Below are 17,694 nucleotides of genomic sequence, written 5' to 3' on the forward strand. Positions count from 1 at the left end.
GATAAAACATTGGTAAAGCGATCGTACTAACCTCGGCACAGCTTTTCAATAGGTACCTATTTCAAGGCACATTCTTTTACATCCATGCCTATCCAAGAACGGAAAAGTTTGGTTAGAAAATTTCCGCCCTGGCGGGTATTCGAACCCAAGGACCACTTTGTACAATTTGGTAGCTCCTGTTGAGAATTTAATAAAATAGATCCGGCCCGAAGGACCACTTTGGGTAGCTCCTGTTGAGAATTTAATAAAATAGATCCGGCCCGAAGGACCACTTTGTACAATTCGGTAGTTCCTGCTGAGAATTGAGTAAAATCCGGCCCGAAGTACCACTTTTTACAATGACCTTTACCTCGAGAGAATCCAATATTCCGAGGAGCAAGCGAGGGCGCTCAGGTAAATGTCTTTCTCGGATGCGATGGTTTTCAACGCACATTCTTTTACATCCATGCCTATCCAAGAACGGAAAAGTTTGGTTAGAAAATTTCCGCCCTGGCCGGTATTCGAACCCAAGGACCACTTTGTACAATTTGGTAGCTCCTGTTGAGAATTTAATAAAATAGATCCGGCCCGAAGGACCACTTTGTACAATGACCTTTACCTCGAGAGAATCCAATATTCCGAGGAGCAAGCGAGGGCGCTCAGGTAAATGTCTTTCTCGGATGCGATGGTCAGTATTCGAACCCAAGGACCACTTTGTACAATTTGGTAGCTCCTGTTGAGAATTTAATAAAATAGATCCGGCCCGAAGGACTACTTTGTACAATTTGGTAGCTCCTGCTGAGAATTGAGTAAAATCCGGCCCGAACGACCACTATTTACAATGACCTTTACCTCGAGAGAATCCAATATTCCGAGGAGCAAGCGAGGGCGCTCAGGTAAATGTCTTTCTCGGATGCGATGGTCACTTGGGTGTATTTGGTCCAGAGTTGATCCCAATCCTGACTTAAGCCCCACCGAATGCCCGTGCACAGGATGATGGACTTCAGGTTGACCGGGATGTTTTCACTGGAAAAGAAAATCGAGGGAATGGTGTTGGTCCTAAAAGGCAACATGTTGTAGGTACAGTCGACTCTCGATAATTCAAACCTTCGATAATTCGAAACTCTCGATAAATCGAAGCAACTGTCCGGTCCCTTGAAAAACTCTCGATATTTCGAAAAAAATCAATGCATTTTGGTACGCTCGATAAATCGAAGTAAAAAGAATTGGACCAAGATTAAAGAGGTTTGACAGAGGGAACTGTGCTATGGTCTTATCGTCTCGAAATCGAAGAGAGTAGGAAGACAGGATAGGAGAAAGCCAGCCGTTCCGAGAACGAACGTTATGCGTTCAGGATAAAATCCGCCCCGGGCGGGAATCAAACCCGCGGCCTAGAAAGAGGTTTTATAGAGAGAACAGTAACTTCTAAGGTCTTATCGTCCCTAAATCGAAGAGAGAAGGAAGACGGGATAGGAGAAAGCCAGCCGTTCCGAGAACGAACGTTATGCGTTCAGGATAAAATCCGCCCCGGGCGGGAATCAAACCCGCGGCCTAGCGCTTATAAGGCAGACGCGCTACCAACGAAGCTAACTAGGCTGGCGTGGATTCGTGGAAGAAGGTTAAGAACTAGGATATGATTGACATTTGGTTGTGGCTATAATTTTTTACTTTCTATTACCCTTATTTCTTCTGTGGAAGAAATTAAATCAAGAATAGGAATGGCTAAATCATCTTATAAGAAAGTGAGAAATCTATTAACGGCGAGAAAAATACCAGTTAGTTTGAGAGTAAGATTTGCAAAGTGTTACGTGTGGAGTGTACTGTTATATGGGTGTGAAAGTTGGATTATAAGAAGGAGAGAAGAGAAGTACTTAGAGAGTTTTGAAATGTGGTTGTGGAGAAGAATGGAAGGTGTGAAGTGGACAGATAAGGTGAGAAATGAAGAAGTGTTGAAAAGAATGGGAGAAAAGAGAACATTGATGGGGGCAATTAGAAAGAGGAAAACATCTTGGTTGGGACACATACTTCGTAGAAATTGTCTCCAGAGAAGAATAATGGAAGGAAAAATCGAGGGAAAGAGAGGAAGAGGTAGAATGAGATTCGGGTTAATAAGTGATGTGAAAAGAGGGAGAAGTTACCAGGAGATGAAAGAAGATGCGCAGGACCGTGAGAAGTGGAGGAAACTCGGTTGATACCTGTCTTTTAGACAGATTTACAATTATATATACATAATTATGTATTACGTAGGATTACCCAGAAGACATTTTTTCAAAGCAGGACATTTTTCTAAATCGTAAATTTGTCCAAAATTCAAATAGGTACCAAGTTAAACAACAATAATTGTCGATATGAAAGGACATTATTTTTAAAGTCTCAGCTTAGGCAAAAGAATCTGAGTGAGGTCTACAGTTCACAGAAACACTAGTTTGTTAAATTCCATTTAAAATTTAGAATAATAAAAGCTTAGAATAAGGGCCAAATTCTTAGCAGACAGAAAATATTGCCTGAGTCCTTAATCCGGGTTTAATCTCGGTTTAAGTTTAACCCTTGGATTAAGCAATCTGTTCAGAAATTAAATTCGGATTCCGTTTAAATATTTCATTCAAGCAATCTAATGGAGGAGTTTCAATTGGGAAAATATTATAAATAAAAGGTTGATTCCTACGTAAAAAGTTGTGAAAAATCCAAATCTGAGGTTAAAACTTCGAAAAAGTAACCTTAAAAGATCGAAAATTCAATTTTTAATTGCCGTTCTAATGAAAAAGTTCAAAGAGTTGTGACGTCAGATTTCACGTCAAAATGCGCAGAAACGCTTGCGCGCAAACAAACGAAGCAGGAGTCATAAATTATGACGTCATCACCTACGGGAGCGTATGCCGTGACGTCAAACTTCACGATTTACCGGTATTTTTTAAAACGATTTATCTCGGTATCTAGAAGTCGTAAAAGAAAAATTCCGTTGGTCCTCATTTTTCCTGCTCCATGACTTCTTTGCAATATCACCCAAGTAAGCGCAACTGATCTATTGACTGAACATTTTGAAATCAACAAATAAGATTTGCTTAATCCAAAGTTTAACTCTTTTATTAATCCAAGAGTTAAATTTAAACCGATTTTAAACCCTGTGGCTCCGGCCATCATTAGAGCCTTGTATTTTATATTTTGTTTATACGGTATTCAATGGCTTAAAGACCACATCAATCCAATGCAAAATCTTTGAAACACGCTACATAATGCATATTGCCTCATATTCACTGTCGATTGAGATGCTTCTTGCCCTCGGGTCGGGTCTACAAAAAATACTAGGGTGCAAGAAGCCCAATCAAGTGACTGGTACTCATAATGTGTTTTACAATTAAACTACCGATTGTCATTTTTAATTCGACGATCGTGGCAATTCTCTCCTTGTGATAGTTGGTGGAGATTTGTTCATCATACAACATCGAGTTCTCCCTGAAAGCAAGCGGGTTGGATCTGAATTGATTTGCCCTTGGGTCGGGTCTACAGAAAAATACTAGGGTGCAAGAAGCCCAATCAAGTGACTGGTACTCATGATGTGTTTTACAATTAAACTACCGATTGTCATTTTGAATTCAGTGCAGTGGTATGAAGAAAATCATTCACTTAACTTAGGAGCAGTACTGCAGTGATAAACCGTCGAAATTTGCTTTTACTATTTTTTGTCCGCCCGCTAGTACCTACTTATTTTTTTATTTTTTTTTTTCTCGCACCCCCGGAGGATCTCTTTGAGAATCGCTGTTCTAAAACATTAACATCTTGAAATTCTTAAATTCGATTTTCTAACCTGAACGTTATGAGGCCAAAGTTTTCCATCGCACCGGCGCCGAAATCAGGGAGGGCGATCATGTCCGTCTTCTCCAGGGGATAGTGGTAGTCAAAATACTTCTCAAAGTATTTCAGCAGCCTGGGCCCAATGTCCAAACTGTACGCGGTCTGGTTGATGTACTCTTCGCGGGACCACACCCGGAAGGACCCGCTGTGGTCGTCGTTATGTACGCGATGGCTGAAGTCCGTAACGGCCATGGCTACCAGATAGGTAGACATGAACACCGTCTCCTGGAAGTGGTCCCAGACGTATGGACCGGTCCTTTCTCTGAAAGTGAAAGGGTCGCATGAGGGCGTACATTTTTCGTTAGGCCAGCCTCTCAGTATCAGGTAGACCTGACAGATACGGCTGAAAAGGTCCGCCTGTCAGGTCTACCTGATACTTGAAGAACACACATACTATCACGTCGACCTCACAGGCAGACCTGTTCAGGTGTACCTGTCAGGTCTACCTGATAGTGTGACTAGGTGTGTGTGCTCATTAGTTGTCAGGTCTACCTGATAGTGAGTGGCTGGCCTTACCTATAGGAAATAAAAAAGAAAATCCAAGAATTCTTTCAGAACTTACATTTATGAACAAGAATGATCGTTCTTAGATCAGTCTCAAGTCAAAATTGACCAATCAAATGCCTTGAGATTATGCTTAGCACGAACTTAAGAGCCATTTTGTTCATAAATATGGGTGTTATACTTCCACTGATTGAATCTCACTTTCCCAGTCCACCATACACAAAAAGCCCAATCTGAGGCTTAGGCGTAGGGACAAATAGCGCTGAGGTCGTGGTTATGTACCGGGTTGGGTTAGCAAGGTTAGCTTAAGTTACCACTCCCATACCAAACTGTAGAAACAATATCCTAGCCCAACCAGTCCGAGCCAACCCGGTACATAACAATGACCTGAAGGATGGGTTAAGCTTCTACGAATCCATAGTCCACACTTGCGCTCAATACTTACAGTTCACTATAGTTTCCATTTTTTAAGACCTCACAGGTAGACCTGTTCAGGTGTGACTAGGTGTGTGTGCTCATAAGTTGTCAGTTCTACCTGATACTGAGTGGCTGGCCTTACCTATTGGAAATAAAAAAGAAAATCCAAGAATTCTTTCAGAACTTACTTCCACTGATTGAATCTCACTTTCCCAGTCCACCATACACAAAAAGCTGTAAGCCAATCTAATCCATTTACCAGCACGGGCACAAATTCCAAATGGTTTACTGAAGTTTAGCAACGTTTTGCGTGATTAGTATCCGGATGGGTGACCATCTGGGTGAGTTTAATTTCCACTCCGAGGCTTAGGGCAAACAATCATAAGCCAATCTAATCCATTTACCAGCACGGGCACAAATTCCAAATGGTTTACTGAGGTTTAGCAACGTTTTGCGTGATTAGTATCCGGATGGGTGACCATCTGGGTGAGTTTAATTTCCACTCCGAGGCTTAGGGCAAACAACCCTAAAGGATAAGAGCTCTAAAGCTTCTACGAATCTACGAGGTTACTGTGAGGAATAAGCAGCTTGTCGCCGAATAAAGGGTACGGCCGGTCGACTATGGGTGGGCACACCTTTGTATCGCCGGATGTATCGCCGAAAGGGTACCTACTCACATTTTGGACGGGTTACTGATCCAATTCTGATACTTGCTGAGCGCTTTCTGTACGCAATCCTTAAGGCCAAGTATGCACGCACGGTTCAACACATCCACTCGCTTGTAAACGGTCATCTGGTCATCTTTGGGACTGCCGTCGAAACCGATGCTCTCGTACATCGGACGAATGATGTGAAGCAAGTATTTCTGAACGAAGGAAGAAGAGGTCAATATTTTGATTAAGAAGAAGGTTTTTTTAAAGAGGTTTTATAGAGAGAACAGTAACTTCTAAGGTCTTATCGTCCCTAAATCGAAGAGAGAAGGAAGACTGGATAGGAGAAAGCCAGCCGTTCCGAGAACGAACAATATGCGTTCAGGATAAAATCCGCCCCGGGCGGGAATCAAACCCGCGGCCTAGCGCTTATAAGGCAGACGCGCTACCAACGAAGCTAACTAGGCTGGCGTGGATTCGTGGAAGAAGGTTAAGAACTAGGATATGATTGACATTTGGTTGTGGCTATAATTTTTTTACGAGTGAATTTACGCAAAAAAAATTTCGCACTCAATCTTTGCTATTTCTTTAGCAAGGGAAATTTCAGGCTGATCCCTATCCTCCCTATGTAAAGTTCCCCAGTCAGACTCTTTTCCTTACCTTGTACTTGTCAAAGTAAGCTCTCCGATACAGCTGTCCTTCAATGTAGCCTAGGGCCTGCATGGCGCTACGCCAAGGTACCAACTCTGTCTCATACTGAAGGTATGCCGTGACGTCTAAAGCGATCTTATAGTCCAGTAGTCCGGCCCGGGCCAAGTTCATCGCGTCATCAATTAACTGGGCCCGGTTCAGAAGGTGTATGGTGTTGTAGGTGGTGGAATTACGCAGAGTGGCGATGATGAGGTACCAGTTTTTCTCGTCGTAAAGGACGCGGTAGTAACCTGAAACCAATCATGTGTTTGGCTAAATACCTGAAACCAATCGAGTTTTTAGCTGAATTCCCTTTAAGGATGATCTATTCATTTCTCGGGAAAGTCACAATTTTTGGTCGGGGTTGTGTTCCTGCTATGAAAACTCTTTTGTTTCTGGATTTGTGCTGAAAACTGGAGTTTTGACCGCCTTTGCTTTTTTGACCTGATAACAGAAGATTGTGATCAGCAGTGTTTTTCAGCTTTCTAGTGGGTATAACCCTGCATTCTGCATTACTCAAATTTATTCCATTTAGCAATTGAATCACTGAGACCTGCCTACCTAGGTCTCAGTAGTCAACCTAATCGTCTTTTAATTTTATAAGTTTCCATTTATTGATTTTTCAGAACACAACTCTCTCATCAAATAAATAGTTAACAAATGGTATACCCATCCGTAAAAGCTGAAGCTTGTGCCGAAGCTTTTGAACGGCTAGAAGTCTCATCTGTCCTTGCCGTTTATAAGATTAAAGGGATTTCTCGAAAATGCTGTATGGGTACATATCAAAAATGGAGTTTTGAACGTCTTTGCTTTTTTGACCTGATAACAGAAGATGGTAATCAGCAGTGTTCTTCAGCTTTCTAGTGGGTATAACCCTGCATTATGCATTACTCAAATTTCTTCCATTTAGCAATTGAACTACTGAGACCTGCCTACCTAGGTCTCAGCAGTCAACCTAATCGTCTTTTGAACGGCTAGAAGTCTCATCTATCCTTGCCGTTTAAAAGATTAAAGGGATTTCTCGAAAATGCTGTATGGGTACATATTAAAAAATTCTAAATCCTTAAGAAAAGACAAAGGGGTTTAGTAGAGGATTTCTGGAACATACCTACCTATGTAGAATAGAACAGGGATCTCCAAACCGTCGATTGCCAGCTACCGGTAGCTCGCAAGAGGTTTTTTGGTAGCTCGCAGCTCACGGACAGTCGCACAAGTACCTACAACTCTAATGGGAACCACAAATTCACGTCGTAAGTTTTTGGTTTCCAGACTAAAAGGTAGCTTCCCAAGGGTCTCTTAGTCATCTGAGTAGCTCGGGACGCATAAAAGGTTGGCTACCCCTGCATGGAGTAGAATACCTATACCTTGTTTATCCTGCCCGAGCAGGACTGACTCTCCTTACTCCCTCAGTAAAAGTTCTGTATTTGCTCTTTTGAATTACCTCAACATCAAGTCCTGGGTCCAAGTTGATGTTGTTCTCACTCGTATGGTTCTGCTGCGGGTCTTTGTGGTTCAACATTTTAGTTGTCTCATCCACCGCCAGGGGGACTTCGTTCAGGAGGATTCTGCCCTCACTGGAAGGGTCATTGTGACTGTACCGGGTGTACTTGGGCGGAGGGTTCTCGGACGTGGTGGGAAACACTGAAACAGACGAGCAACACAAAAGGATAGATGAAAAGGGTGGGGTATCGTTTTGCCCGGGGTTACCGTTTTGCCCGGGGTTACCGTTTTGCCCGGGGTTACCGTTTTACCCCGTGTTACCCTAAATGAGGACATGAAAGTTGATTTTTGTTTAGTCGACCAAAGTGCAAAGGCTGCGGATTGGTGATATACGCCAGTGGTACACTGAGGAAAAAATAAAATCTGATAGGGTGCCACAAGTAGGACTTAAGCGTGTTGGAATGCTATAGTGTCGAGCTTCCTACCTATTAGTTTTAGTACCGAAATTCAATTACTCGATTGGGCTTTCGACACCCTATTATCTTAATCCCCTTTTGGGATAAGCAGTTCTTTTCCTCAGTGTACGTACGAATAAATTGCCGCGACCTACTTAAGCAATGTACAAAGGTACCCGACATTAATTTTGATAACAAATGGTAGGTAAATAAGCAGTGGTGTAGCGTGTATGTATGGCGTGTATGGCGGCCATACAACTCAAAAGTTCACTCTAGTGCTCATAAATATTAATGGCATGTACTTTGATGGGACTTGGTAGACCTGTGCATGAGCGCTACACGCCCTACACTTGAATTTAGACCACGCTACGCCACTGTAGGTAATCCATTACGGGTAATTGATAACAAATAGGTACTACCATTAATTTCATTTTATCATCAATTCATCACCGTATTACAGAAGACATACATATCTACCTACTCCTACTTACAATAGTCGTATTTTATCAAACAATCGTTAGATGGTCCATTTAAAATAATTTATTTTACATTTTTTTACACAACCTTTCAGTTCTGTGCGAGCAGTATAAATAAGCACTATTATTATTAAAGTAAAACCAAGACCTCTCACCTGTTTAACAACAGCAGATCCCGCATCATAATCCCGCGCCACCCTGATGACCGGAAATCCCGTCTGTAGGGTCCAAGTATTCATGATGGTCTCTACATCCATGTTTTCAGGCAGGGTACGCATCTCATGACCCGCATTGGTGAGGAATGCCCACAACTCTGCCTGAGTGGAGCTGCCCATTGCTTTCTTCTTGATGTACTTTTGGAGGCCGAGTTTCAGGACCTGCAAATGAAGCAGTTGCAAATTACGAATAAAAGGTCGATTTCCACGTGAAAAGTTGTGAAAAATCCTTATCTGAGGTCAGAACTCAGAAAAAGTAACTTTAAATGGTCCAAAATCAAATTTTCATCTGTCATTCTGATGAAAAAGCTCAAAGAGTCATGTTGAGAAATCAATGAAGACATCGTACGACGTCGTATCGTTGTCATGTCGTATCGTCGTATAGGTGTAAATAAATAAATAAATAGAATTTCCTTTGTGTTATTGTCACTGCAATGCTGACTGCAGCATTGTGGGAATTTCCAGATATCGAATCCTAAAGGTGTGTTCACACATAGTCGACCGGCCATCGAATATTACATACTAATTTTCCTCACGAGGCTGTTCAATGAAATATACCCACCTCAGTGGTGAGAAAGTGCTCCGCCATGCGTACGGAAATCCCGTCTGTAGGGTCCAAGTATTCATGATAGTCTCTACATCCATCTTTTCAGGCAGGGTACGCATCTCATGACCCGCATTCGTGAGGAATGCCCACAACTCTGCCTGAGTGGAGCTGCCCATCGCTTTCTTCTTGATGTACTTTTGGAGGCCGAGTTTCAGGACCTGCAAATGAAGCAGTTGCACATTACGAATAAAAGGTCGATTTCCACGTGAAAAGTTGTGAAAAATCCTTATCTGAGGTCAGAACTCCGAAAAAGTAACTTTAAATGGTCCAAAATTAAATTTTTATCTGTTATTCTGATGAAAAAGCTCAAAGAGTCATGTTGAGAAATCAATGACGACATCGTCGTATCGTTGTCGTGTCGTATCGTCGTATAGGTGTACCTAAATAAATAAATGGAATTTCCTTTGTGTTATTGTCACTGCAATGCTGACTGCAGCATTGTAGGATTTTCCAAATATCGAATCCTAAAGGTGTGTCCACACTCGACCGGCCATCGAATATTACATACTGATTTTCCTCACGAGGCTGTTCAATAAATATACCCACCTCAGTGGTGAGAAAGTGCTCCGCCATGCGTAGCAGGGACGAGCCCTTGCTGTAGGAGATCTTGTCGAATATCTCCGTGATTTCGTCTGGATGTGACACCTCCACATGGACAGGATGGGAGGATTTGAGGGCGTCCAGGAAGAACACGTTCTGTAGCTCGTCCACGACGAAGATGTCCTTGATTTTCCAGGTGTGCTCGACCTGGGGGAAAATGGAATGCATTTAAAACCCAGCTAGGAGGGTAGCGCGTCTGCCATCTTGTATGTCTGTCATGCTACATTCTAATTATAGGTTTCTACACACCGACACAAATTTGCTGACGGCACTCGAGAAAAATTGGAGCACTAGCTTCTTTACCTTTTAAAGGAGCGCGTCTACCTTGTAAGCACGGGTTAAATCTTCGCCCGGGGCGGCTGGCTTTCTAATAGTCTATCTTCCTCCCCTCTTCGCTTTCGGTACGATAAGACCTTAGCAGTTACAGTTCACTCTATCAAACTATAAAGTATGCCAGAATAAAAGTGTTGTAACAAAGTAAAACCGCATGTCGGATATGTAAAGGTGTGTCCACATTGATTATGTGTGGACACAGCATACAAGACGATCAACCTAAAATGACTTACACTGTCGACTCCGAAGTATTCGATATAGCTGGCAAACCCCTCGTTGAGCCAAAGATCATTAGCTAGGAGGGTAGCGCGTCTGTCATCTTGTATGTCTGTCATGCTACATTCTAATTATAGGTTTCCACACACCGACACAAATTTGCTGACGGCACTCGAGAAAAATTGGAGCACTAGCCTCTTTACCTTTTAAAGGAGCGCGTCTACCTTGTAAGCGCTAGGTCGCAGGTTGAATCTCTGCCCGGGGCGGCTGGCTTTCTAATAGTCTATCTTCCTCCCCTCTTCGCTTTCAGTGGGATAAGACCTTAGCAGTTACAGTTCACTCTATCAAACTATAAAGTATGCCAGAATAAAAGTGTTGTAACAAAGTAAAACCGCATGTCGGATATGTAAAGGTGTGTCCACATTGACTATGTGTGGACACAGCTTACAAGACGATCAACCTAAAATGACTTACACTGTCGACCCCGAAGTATTCGATATAGCTGGCAAACCCCTCGTTGAGCCAAAGATCATTCCACCACGCGAGTGTCACCAAATTTCCAAACCACTGATGAGCCAACTCATGGGCAACGATCGTGGCAATTCTCTCCTTGTGATAGTTAGTGGAGATTTGTTCATCATATAACATCGAGTTCTCCCTGAAAGCAAGCGGGTTGGATCTGAATTGACTTGCCCTCGGGTCGGGTGAGTCGGGTCTACAGAAAAATACTAGGGTGCAAGAAGCCCAATCAAGTGACTGGTACTCATAATGTGTTTTACAATTAAACTACCGATTGTCATTTTGAATTCAGTGCAGTGGTATGAAGAAAATCATTCACTTAACTTAGGAGCAGTACCTACTGCGGTGATAAACCGTCGAAATTTGCTTTTGCTATTTTTTGTCCGCCAGTACCTACTTTTTTTTCTCGCACCCCCGGAGGACCTCTCGCGTACCCCGTTTGAGAATCGCTGTTCTAAAACATTAACATCTTGAAATTCTTAAATTCGATTTTCTAACCTGAACGTTATGAGGCCAAAGTTTTCCAAGTCTTATCAAAAAATATGAAATTTACAATTTATCAATGGACATGAGAGATAAAGGTGTGTTAATTATTAATTCATTACTTGAAAGAAGAAAGGAAAAAAGTAGGTAGGTAGGTATTTACATCCCGAAGAAAATTATAGAGAAGGTAAAAGGGGGAATCTATAGAAAAGAAGGAGGAGGGGGAGGAAGAGGAATAAGAAGAGGAGGAGGAGAAGGAGAAGAAAAAGAAGAAGAAGAAGAAGAAGAAGAAGAAGAAGAAGAAGGAAAGACAATTGTTTAAGTGCTAAGTAAAGTAAAAAGCAAAGAAGAAGAAGAAGAAAAGACTTGTTTAAGTGCTAAGTAAAGTAAAAAACAAATAAGTTATTAATACCATAAAAATAAAGAAAATCCCACATGAAAAGGTGATCGAAAGAAAGCTGATAAAAACAAGAAAGAGATAAGAAGAAAGGAAGAAACCATTTATAAAATAATAAATAGTAATTTTATTTCCTAACCCATATTATCATTTATCCCATATTGATGACTTACGCATTGAGATACTATTTCTGGGTGACTTGAAAGTGATTGTTGATTTTAACATTTTAGGGTGTTCAAATTAGGTAGTAAAAAAGAATTAACTATAGAGAGCTAGTTAACTGACTAACTAACCAAACTAACATGTTAAAAAAAAGCACGTGTGGATATAATTTTCAAGCATTTATGATTTATAATTTACGTTGTACTACTCTCTAATATGTTAAAAAAAAAGCACGTGTGGATATAATTTTCAAGCATTTATGATTTATAATTTACGTTGTATTACTCTGAATTTTTTTATAATTTTTATTACTTTGAAAATAGAAACTTAATTTATTATAAGTATTTGTTTTAAGATCAATGGAAGATAATCCCGAAATTTACGACGACTGGAACTCGATTCGCCAACCTCCAGATCCAATATCGACCGCGCTAACCACTAGGTAGGTATAGGTACACCACTGAGATTGCTTAATTTTCACAAAAGAAAAACATTTTAATTAGGGTAAGTGTACCATTTATTCGCCCACCTAAGAGTTTTTCCAGACAAAAACGCTTATATCTCTGGTCCTAATTATTTTGGAATAGGTGTAGGGACAAATAGCGCTGAGGTCGTGGTTATGTACCGGGTTGGGTTAGCAAGGTTAGCTTAAGTTACCACTCCCATACCAAACTGTAGAAACGATATCCTAACCCAACCAGTCCGAACCTAACCCAACCCGGTACATAACCATGACCTAAAGGATGGGTTAAGCTTCTACGAATCCATAGTCCACACTTGCGCTCAATACTTACAGTTCACTATAGTTTCCATTTTTTATAAGAGGCATGACTGTCCGATTTTTACCAAATTGTTACAGTCGCGTCCTTGGACCATACCGGGATAGCATACCAAATTTCATCGCATTTTGGAATGATGATCTTATGTTCATTTGAAGCGGAATTTAGTCCTTAATAGAATGTATTTATAGCGAAATAATAATGGTCTACCAATTTTCCGAAATTTTCCATCAAGTGAAAAAAGGCGAGTGTTCCTATTATTCGCCCACTTTTCAGAATGATGTTCCTATTATTCGCCCATTTGGTTCCAATTATTGGCCCACCTCAGTTTTTGCCATATTTCTTCAATAAAAATTATTAATGGCTGAAATCTAATTATATGTGAGTTTAGAGGAATAAAATAGCTATTGATTGAATCCATCACGGATATATTCACTTTAATAGAAAAAAATGGAAAAATATTAAAAGAAATAGAGTAAAAATATGAAATGTGTAAACTAAATTGAAACATTTTTTGTATTAGGTACCTGTCAGCAAGAAAGAGACAAACTATCGACAATAATAATAATAGGTAGTTAAATGAAAATAATAGTAAATAAATAAACTAATTTCCATTATTAATAATAATAATCATAATAATAATAAATAATAATGTACCTACCTACTGGCAAAGAAGAAAAGCCAGTGAGAATTAAAGCCCAAGCCCGAGATTTAGATGAAAAAACAGTGTCCATAGCATAAGTGCTAACAAAACCTGCCTAGGATCCTAGATCACTGTTAGTTCATTTTTGTCAAGGAGGCCTTAGGATAGTCGCACACTAAGCTGGGTGGTTGCAGAAACTTTCATTTATCTATTGTGAACCTATAGGAAATAAAAAAGAAAATCCAAGAATTCTTTCAGAACTTACTTCCACTGATTGAATCTCACTTTCCCAGTCCACCATACACAAAAAGCCCAATCTGAGGCTTAGGCGTAGGGACAAATAGCGCTGAGGTCGTGGTTATGTACCGGGTTAGGCTAGCAAGGATAGCTTAAGTTACTTCTCCCATACCAAACTGTAGAAACGATATCCTAACCCAACCAATCCGAACCTAACCCAACCCGGTACATAACCATGACCTGAAGGATGGGTTAAGCTTCTACGAATCCATAGTCCACACTTGCGCTCAATACTAACAGTTCACTATAGTTTCCATTTTTTATAAGAGGCATATTATAATACTTACGGATCGCTCTGGTTTCCATCTTTCAGAGGCATATTGGATATTGCCGTCATGTTGGGTAGTCTGCCGATGCTGATGGCAAACTTGGCTTTCAGAGAAGGTTCATCAAAACAGGGAAAGGCTCGTCTTGCATCTGTCGCTTGAAATTGACTCGCCATAATCCACCTGGGAGATCAGAAAGTGGGAATGCTTTTCGGATGTAACATATTATAGCGCTGTCAAACTGTTTTGACATGGGGGGCGGGGGGTGGAGCACTACTGCGCTCCTTAATCTACTTACCTATTTGAGAAAGAGGCGATTCTAGAAACAGCCTCTTCTTAAATAGATGACTCAAGTGCTTGAGGTAAATAAATCCATTTTATTCTTGTAGATATTAGGTACTCGTATTATGGACATTTCAAACGAATAACAAGTTCGTCCGACACAAATGTTTCTTTTTCTATCTAGGTATACGTAGGTTGGAGCTGTGAAAGTGGGACTGCTTTTCGGATGTAACATATTATAGCGCTGTCAAACTGTTTTGACATGGGGGGGGGATCACTACTGCGCTCCTCAAGCTATTTACCTATTTGAGAAAGAGGTGATTCTAGAAACAGCCTCTTCTTAAATAGATGACTCAAGTGCTTGAGGTAAATAAATCCATGTTATTCTTGTAGATATTAGGTATTCGTATTATGGACATTTCAAACGAATAACAAGTTCGTCCGACACAAATGTTTCTTTTTCTATCTAGGTATACGTAGGTTGGAGCTGTGGAAGTGGGAATGCTTTTCGGACATAACATATTACAGCGCTGTCAAACTGTTTTGACATGGGGGGGGGGTCACTACTGCGCTCCTTAATCTACTTACCTGTTTGAGCGATTCTAGAAACAGCCTCTTCTTAAATAGATGACTCAAGTTGCTTGAGGTAAATAAATCCATTTTATTCTTGTAGATATTAGGTACTCGTAGGTATTATGGACATTTCAAACGAATAACAAGTTCGTCCGACACAAATGTTTGTTTTTCTATCTAGGTATACGTAGGTTGGAACTGTGGCGTATACTATCTCTTAGTATCACGATCAAACTTTTTTGTCTTTGCAGGGCGGAACGCTACCGCGCTCCCTGTGGGCGGGTACCTACATCTGATGAGCACTGAAAGCTAGAAATCTCCTTACCTCTTGGTGTTATTGACTTCGTAGCTGGATCTGTACAGGCCTCGCATTTGATCGTTCAGCTTGCCCACATACTTGATGTACAAAACATATCTCTTGGTCGCCCAGAACTGTTCATCCTCCAGTTCAAACACCATAAACTGATTGATCGTGTCATTCCGAACCTGGCCGATCGTCAACGAAGTGCCTTCATCGGACTCCCAGTTGGCGCTTCTATTGTCCACTTGTTTGATGCTTCGCTCCAGGATCGTCAGGTCATTCATGTGCAGCGTTATATTGTTCGTGGTCTGTGACACTTCCACATGGATCCAAACCTCGCCTAGGAACGTAAAGTTGTTTTCAATGAGGAACGGAAGGATTTTGATCTTGTACGCCAGCGGTTTGACGCCCGTTGGGAGTCGGCCGTTGAATTTGGCTTTGGTTGTTTTCTCTTCCACTTTGAACAGCTCGGCTATAGTAAAGTTGTTTTCAATGAGGAACGGAAGGATTTTGATCCTGTACGCCAGCGGTTTGACGTCCGTTGGGAGTCGGCCGTTGAATTTGGCTTTGGTTGTTTTCTCTTCCACTTTGAACAGCTCGGCTATTAGATTCCTTGTTGGGCTGGAGTCGCTGGTCGCTTTGCATTGGTAGTATTTGTACGCGAAGAGGGACGTGTTGATGAGAAGAATGGCGAGGACGACCACCAGACAAACGGAGAGGAGCTTCACGTTGATGTGGACGAAGTCTGGAGTTTTGACCGCCTTTGCTTTTTTGACCTGATAACAGAAGATTGTGATCAGCAGTGTTTTTCAGCTTTCTAGTGGGTATAACCCTGCATTCTGCATTACTCAAATTTATTCCATTTAGCAATTGAATCACTGAGACCTGCCTACCTAGGTCTCAGTAGTCAACCTAATCGTCTTTTAATTTTATAAGTTTCCATTTATTGATTTTTCAGAACACAACTCTCTCATCAAATAAATAGTTAACAAATGGTATACCCATCCGTAAAAGCTGAAGCTTGTGCCGAAGCTTTTGAACGGCTAGAAGTCTCATCTGTCCTTGCCGTTTATAAGATTAAAGGGATTTCTCGAAAATGCTGTATGGGTACATATCAAAAAATTCTAAACCCTTAAGAAAAGACAAAGGGGTTTAGTAGAGGATTTCTGGAACATACCTACCTATGTAGAATAGAACAGGGATCTCCAAACCGTCGATTGCGAGCTACCGGTAGCTCGCAAGTTGCACAAGTACAACTCTAATGGGAACCAAAAAATTTACGTCGTAAGTTTTTGGTTCCCTGACTAAAAGGTAGCTTCCCAAGGGTCTCTTAGTCATCTGAGTAGCTTGGGACCCATACAAGGTTGGCTACCCCTGGAGTAGAATACCTATACCTTGTTTATCCTGCCCGAGTAGGACTGACTCTCTTTACTCCTGCAGTAAAAGTTCTGCATTTGACTCTTTTGAATTACCTCAACATCAAGTCCTGGGTCCAAGTTGATGTTGTTCTCACTCGTATGGTTCTGCTGCGGGTCTTTGTGGTTCAACATTTTAGTTGTCTCATCCACCGCCAGGGGGACTTCGTTCAGGAGGATTCTGCCCTCACTGGAAGGGTCATTGTGACTGTACCGGGTGTACTTGGGCGGAGGGTTCTCGGACGTGGTGGGAAACACTGAAACAGACGAGCAACACAAAAGGATAGATGAAAAGGGTGGGGTATCGTTTTGCCCGGGGTTACCGTTTTGCCCCATGTTCCCCTAAATGAGGACATGAAAGTCGATTTTTGTTCAGTCAACCAAAGTGCAAAGGCTGCGGATTGGTGATATACGCCAGTGGTACACATCCACCGCTAGGGGGACTTCGTTCAGGAGGATTCTGCCCTCACTGGAAGGGTCATTGTGACTGTACCGGGTGTACTTGGGCGGAGGGTTCTCGGACGTGGTGGGAAACACTGAAACAGACGAGCAACACAAAAGGATAGATAAAAAGGGTGGGGTATCGTTTTGCCCGGGATTACCGTTTTGCCCCGTGTTCCCCTAAATGAGGACATGAAAGTCGATTTTTGTTTAGTCAACCAAAGTGCAAAGGCTGCGGATTGGTGATATACGCCAGTGGTACACTGAGGAAAAAATAAAATCTGATAGGGTGCCACAAGTAGGACTTAAGCGTGTTGGAATGCTATAGTGTCGAGCTTCCTGATATGTATAGATACCTATTAGTTTTAGTTCCGAAATTCAATCACTCAATTGGGCAGATTGGGCTTGCGACACCCTATTATGTTAATCCCCTTTTGGGATAAGCAGTTCTTTTCCTCAGTGTACGTACGAACAAATTGCCGCGACCTACTTAAGTAATGTACCCGACATTAATACCCGACAAAGGTACCCGACATTAATTTTTATAACAAATGGTTAGGTAAATAAGCAGTGGTGTAGCGTGTATGTATGGCGTGTATGGCGGCCATACAACTCAAAAGTTCACTCTAGTGCTCATAAATATTAATGGCATGTACTTTGATGGGACTTGGTAGACCTGTGCATGAGCGCTACACGTTCACC

The 17,694-nt window shown here is 41.5% G+C and overlaps 1 protein-coding gene across 1 annotated transcript in view; it reads right to left on the bottom strand.

Moving 5' to 3' along the window:
- Nucleotides 1-16,803, bottom strand: part of LOC103515699 (aminopeptidase N-like) — a 20,202-nt gene extending 3,399 nt beyond the window's left edge. The window contains 15 exon segments of the mRNA XM_026828300.1: nucleotides 832-1,005; nucleotides 5,430-5,617; nucleotides 6,063-6,344; nucleotides 7,534-7,733; nucleotides 8,612-8,840; nucleotides 9,241-9,270; nucleotides 9,273-9,443; nucleotides 9,832-10,032; nucleotides 10,909-11,092; nucleotides 11,452-11,482; nucleotides 13,703-13,734; nucleotides 14,002-14,163; nucleotides 15,161-15,568; nucleotides 15,698-15,912; nucleotides 16,609-16,803. Coding sequence (XP_026684101.1) covers nucleotides 832-1,005; nucleotides 5,430-5,617; nucleotides 6,063-6,344; nucleotides 7,534-7,733; nucleotides 8,612-8,840; nucleotides 9,241-9,270; nucleotides 9,273-9,443; nucleotides 9,832-10,032; nucleotides 10,909-11,092; nucleotides 11,452-11,482; nucleotides 13,703-13,734; nucleotides 14,002-14,163; nucleotides 15,161-15,568; nucleotides 15,698-15,912; nucleotides 16,609-16,686 — 2,585 coding nt within the window. The 5' untranslated portion in view covers nucleotides 16,687-16,803.
- Nucleotides 16,804-17,694: the final 891 nt, after the last annotated feature.

The sequence above is a fragment of the Diaphorina citri genome, unplaced genomic scaffold, assembly GCF_000475195.1.
Source record: "Diaphorina citri unplaced genomic scaffold, Diaci psyllid genome assembly version 1.1 scaffold1401, whole genome shotgun sequence".
In the NCBI taxonomy this organism is placed as follows: Eukaryota; Metazoa; Arthropoda; class Insecta; order Hemiptera; family Psyllidae; genus Diaphorina; species Diaphorina citri.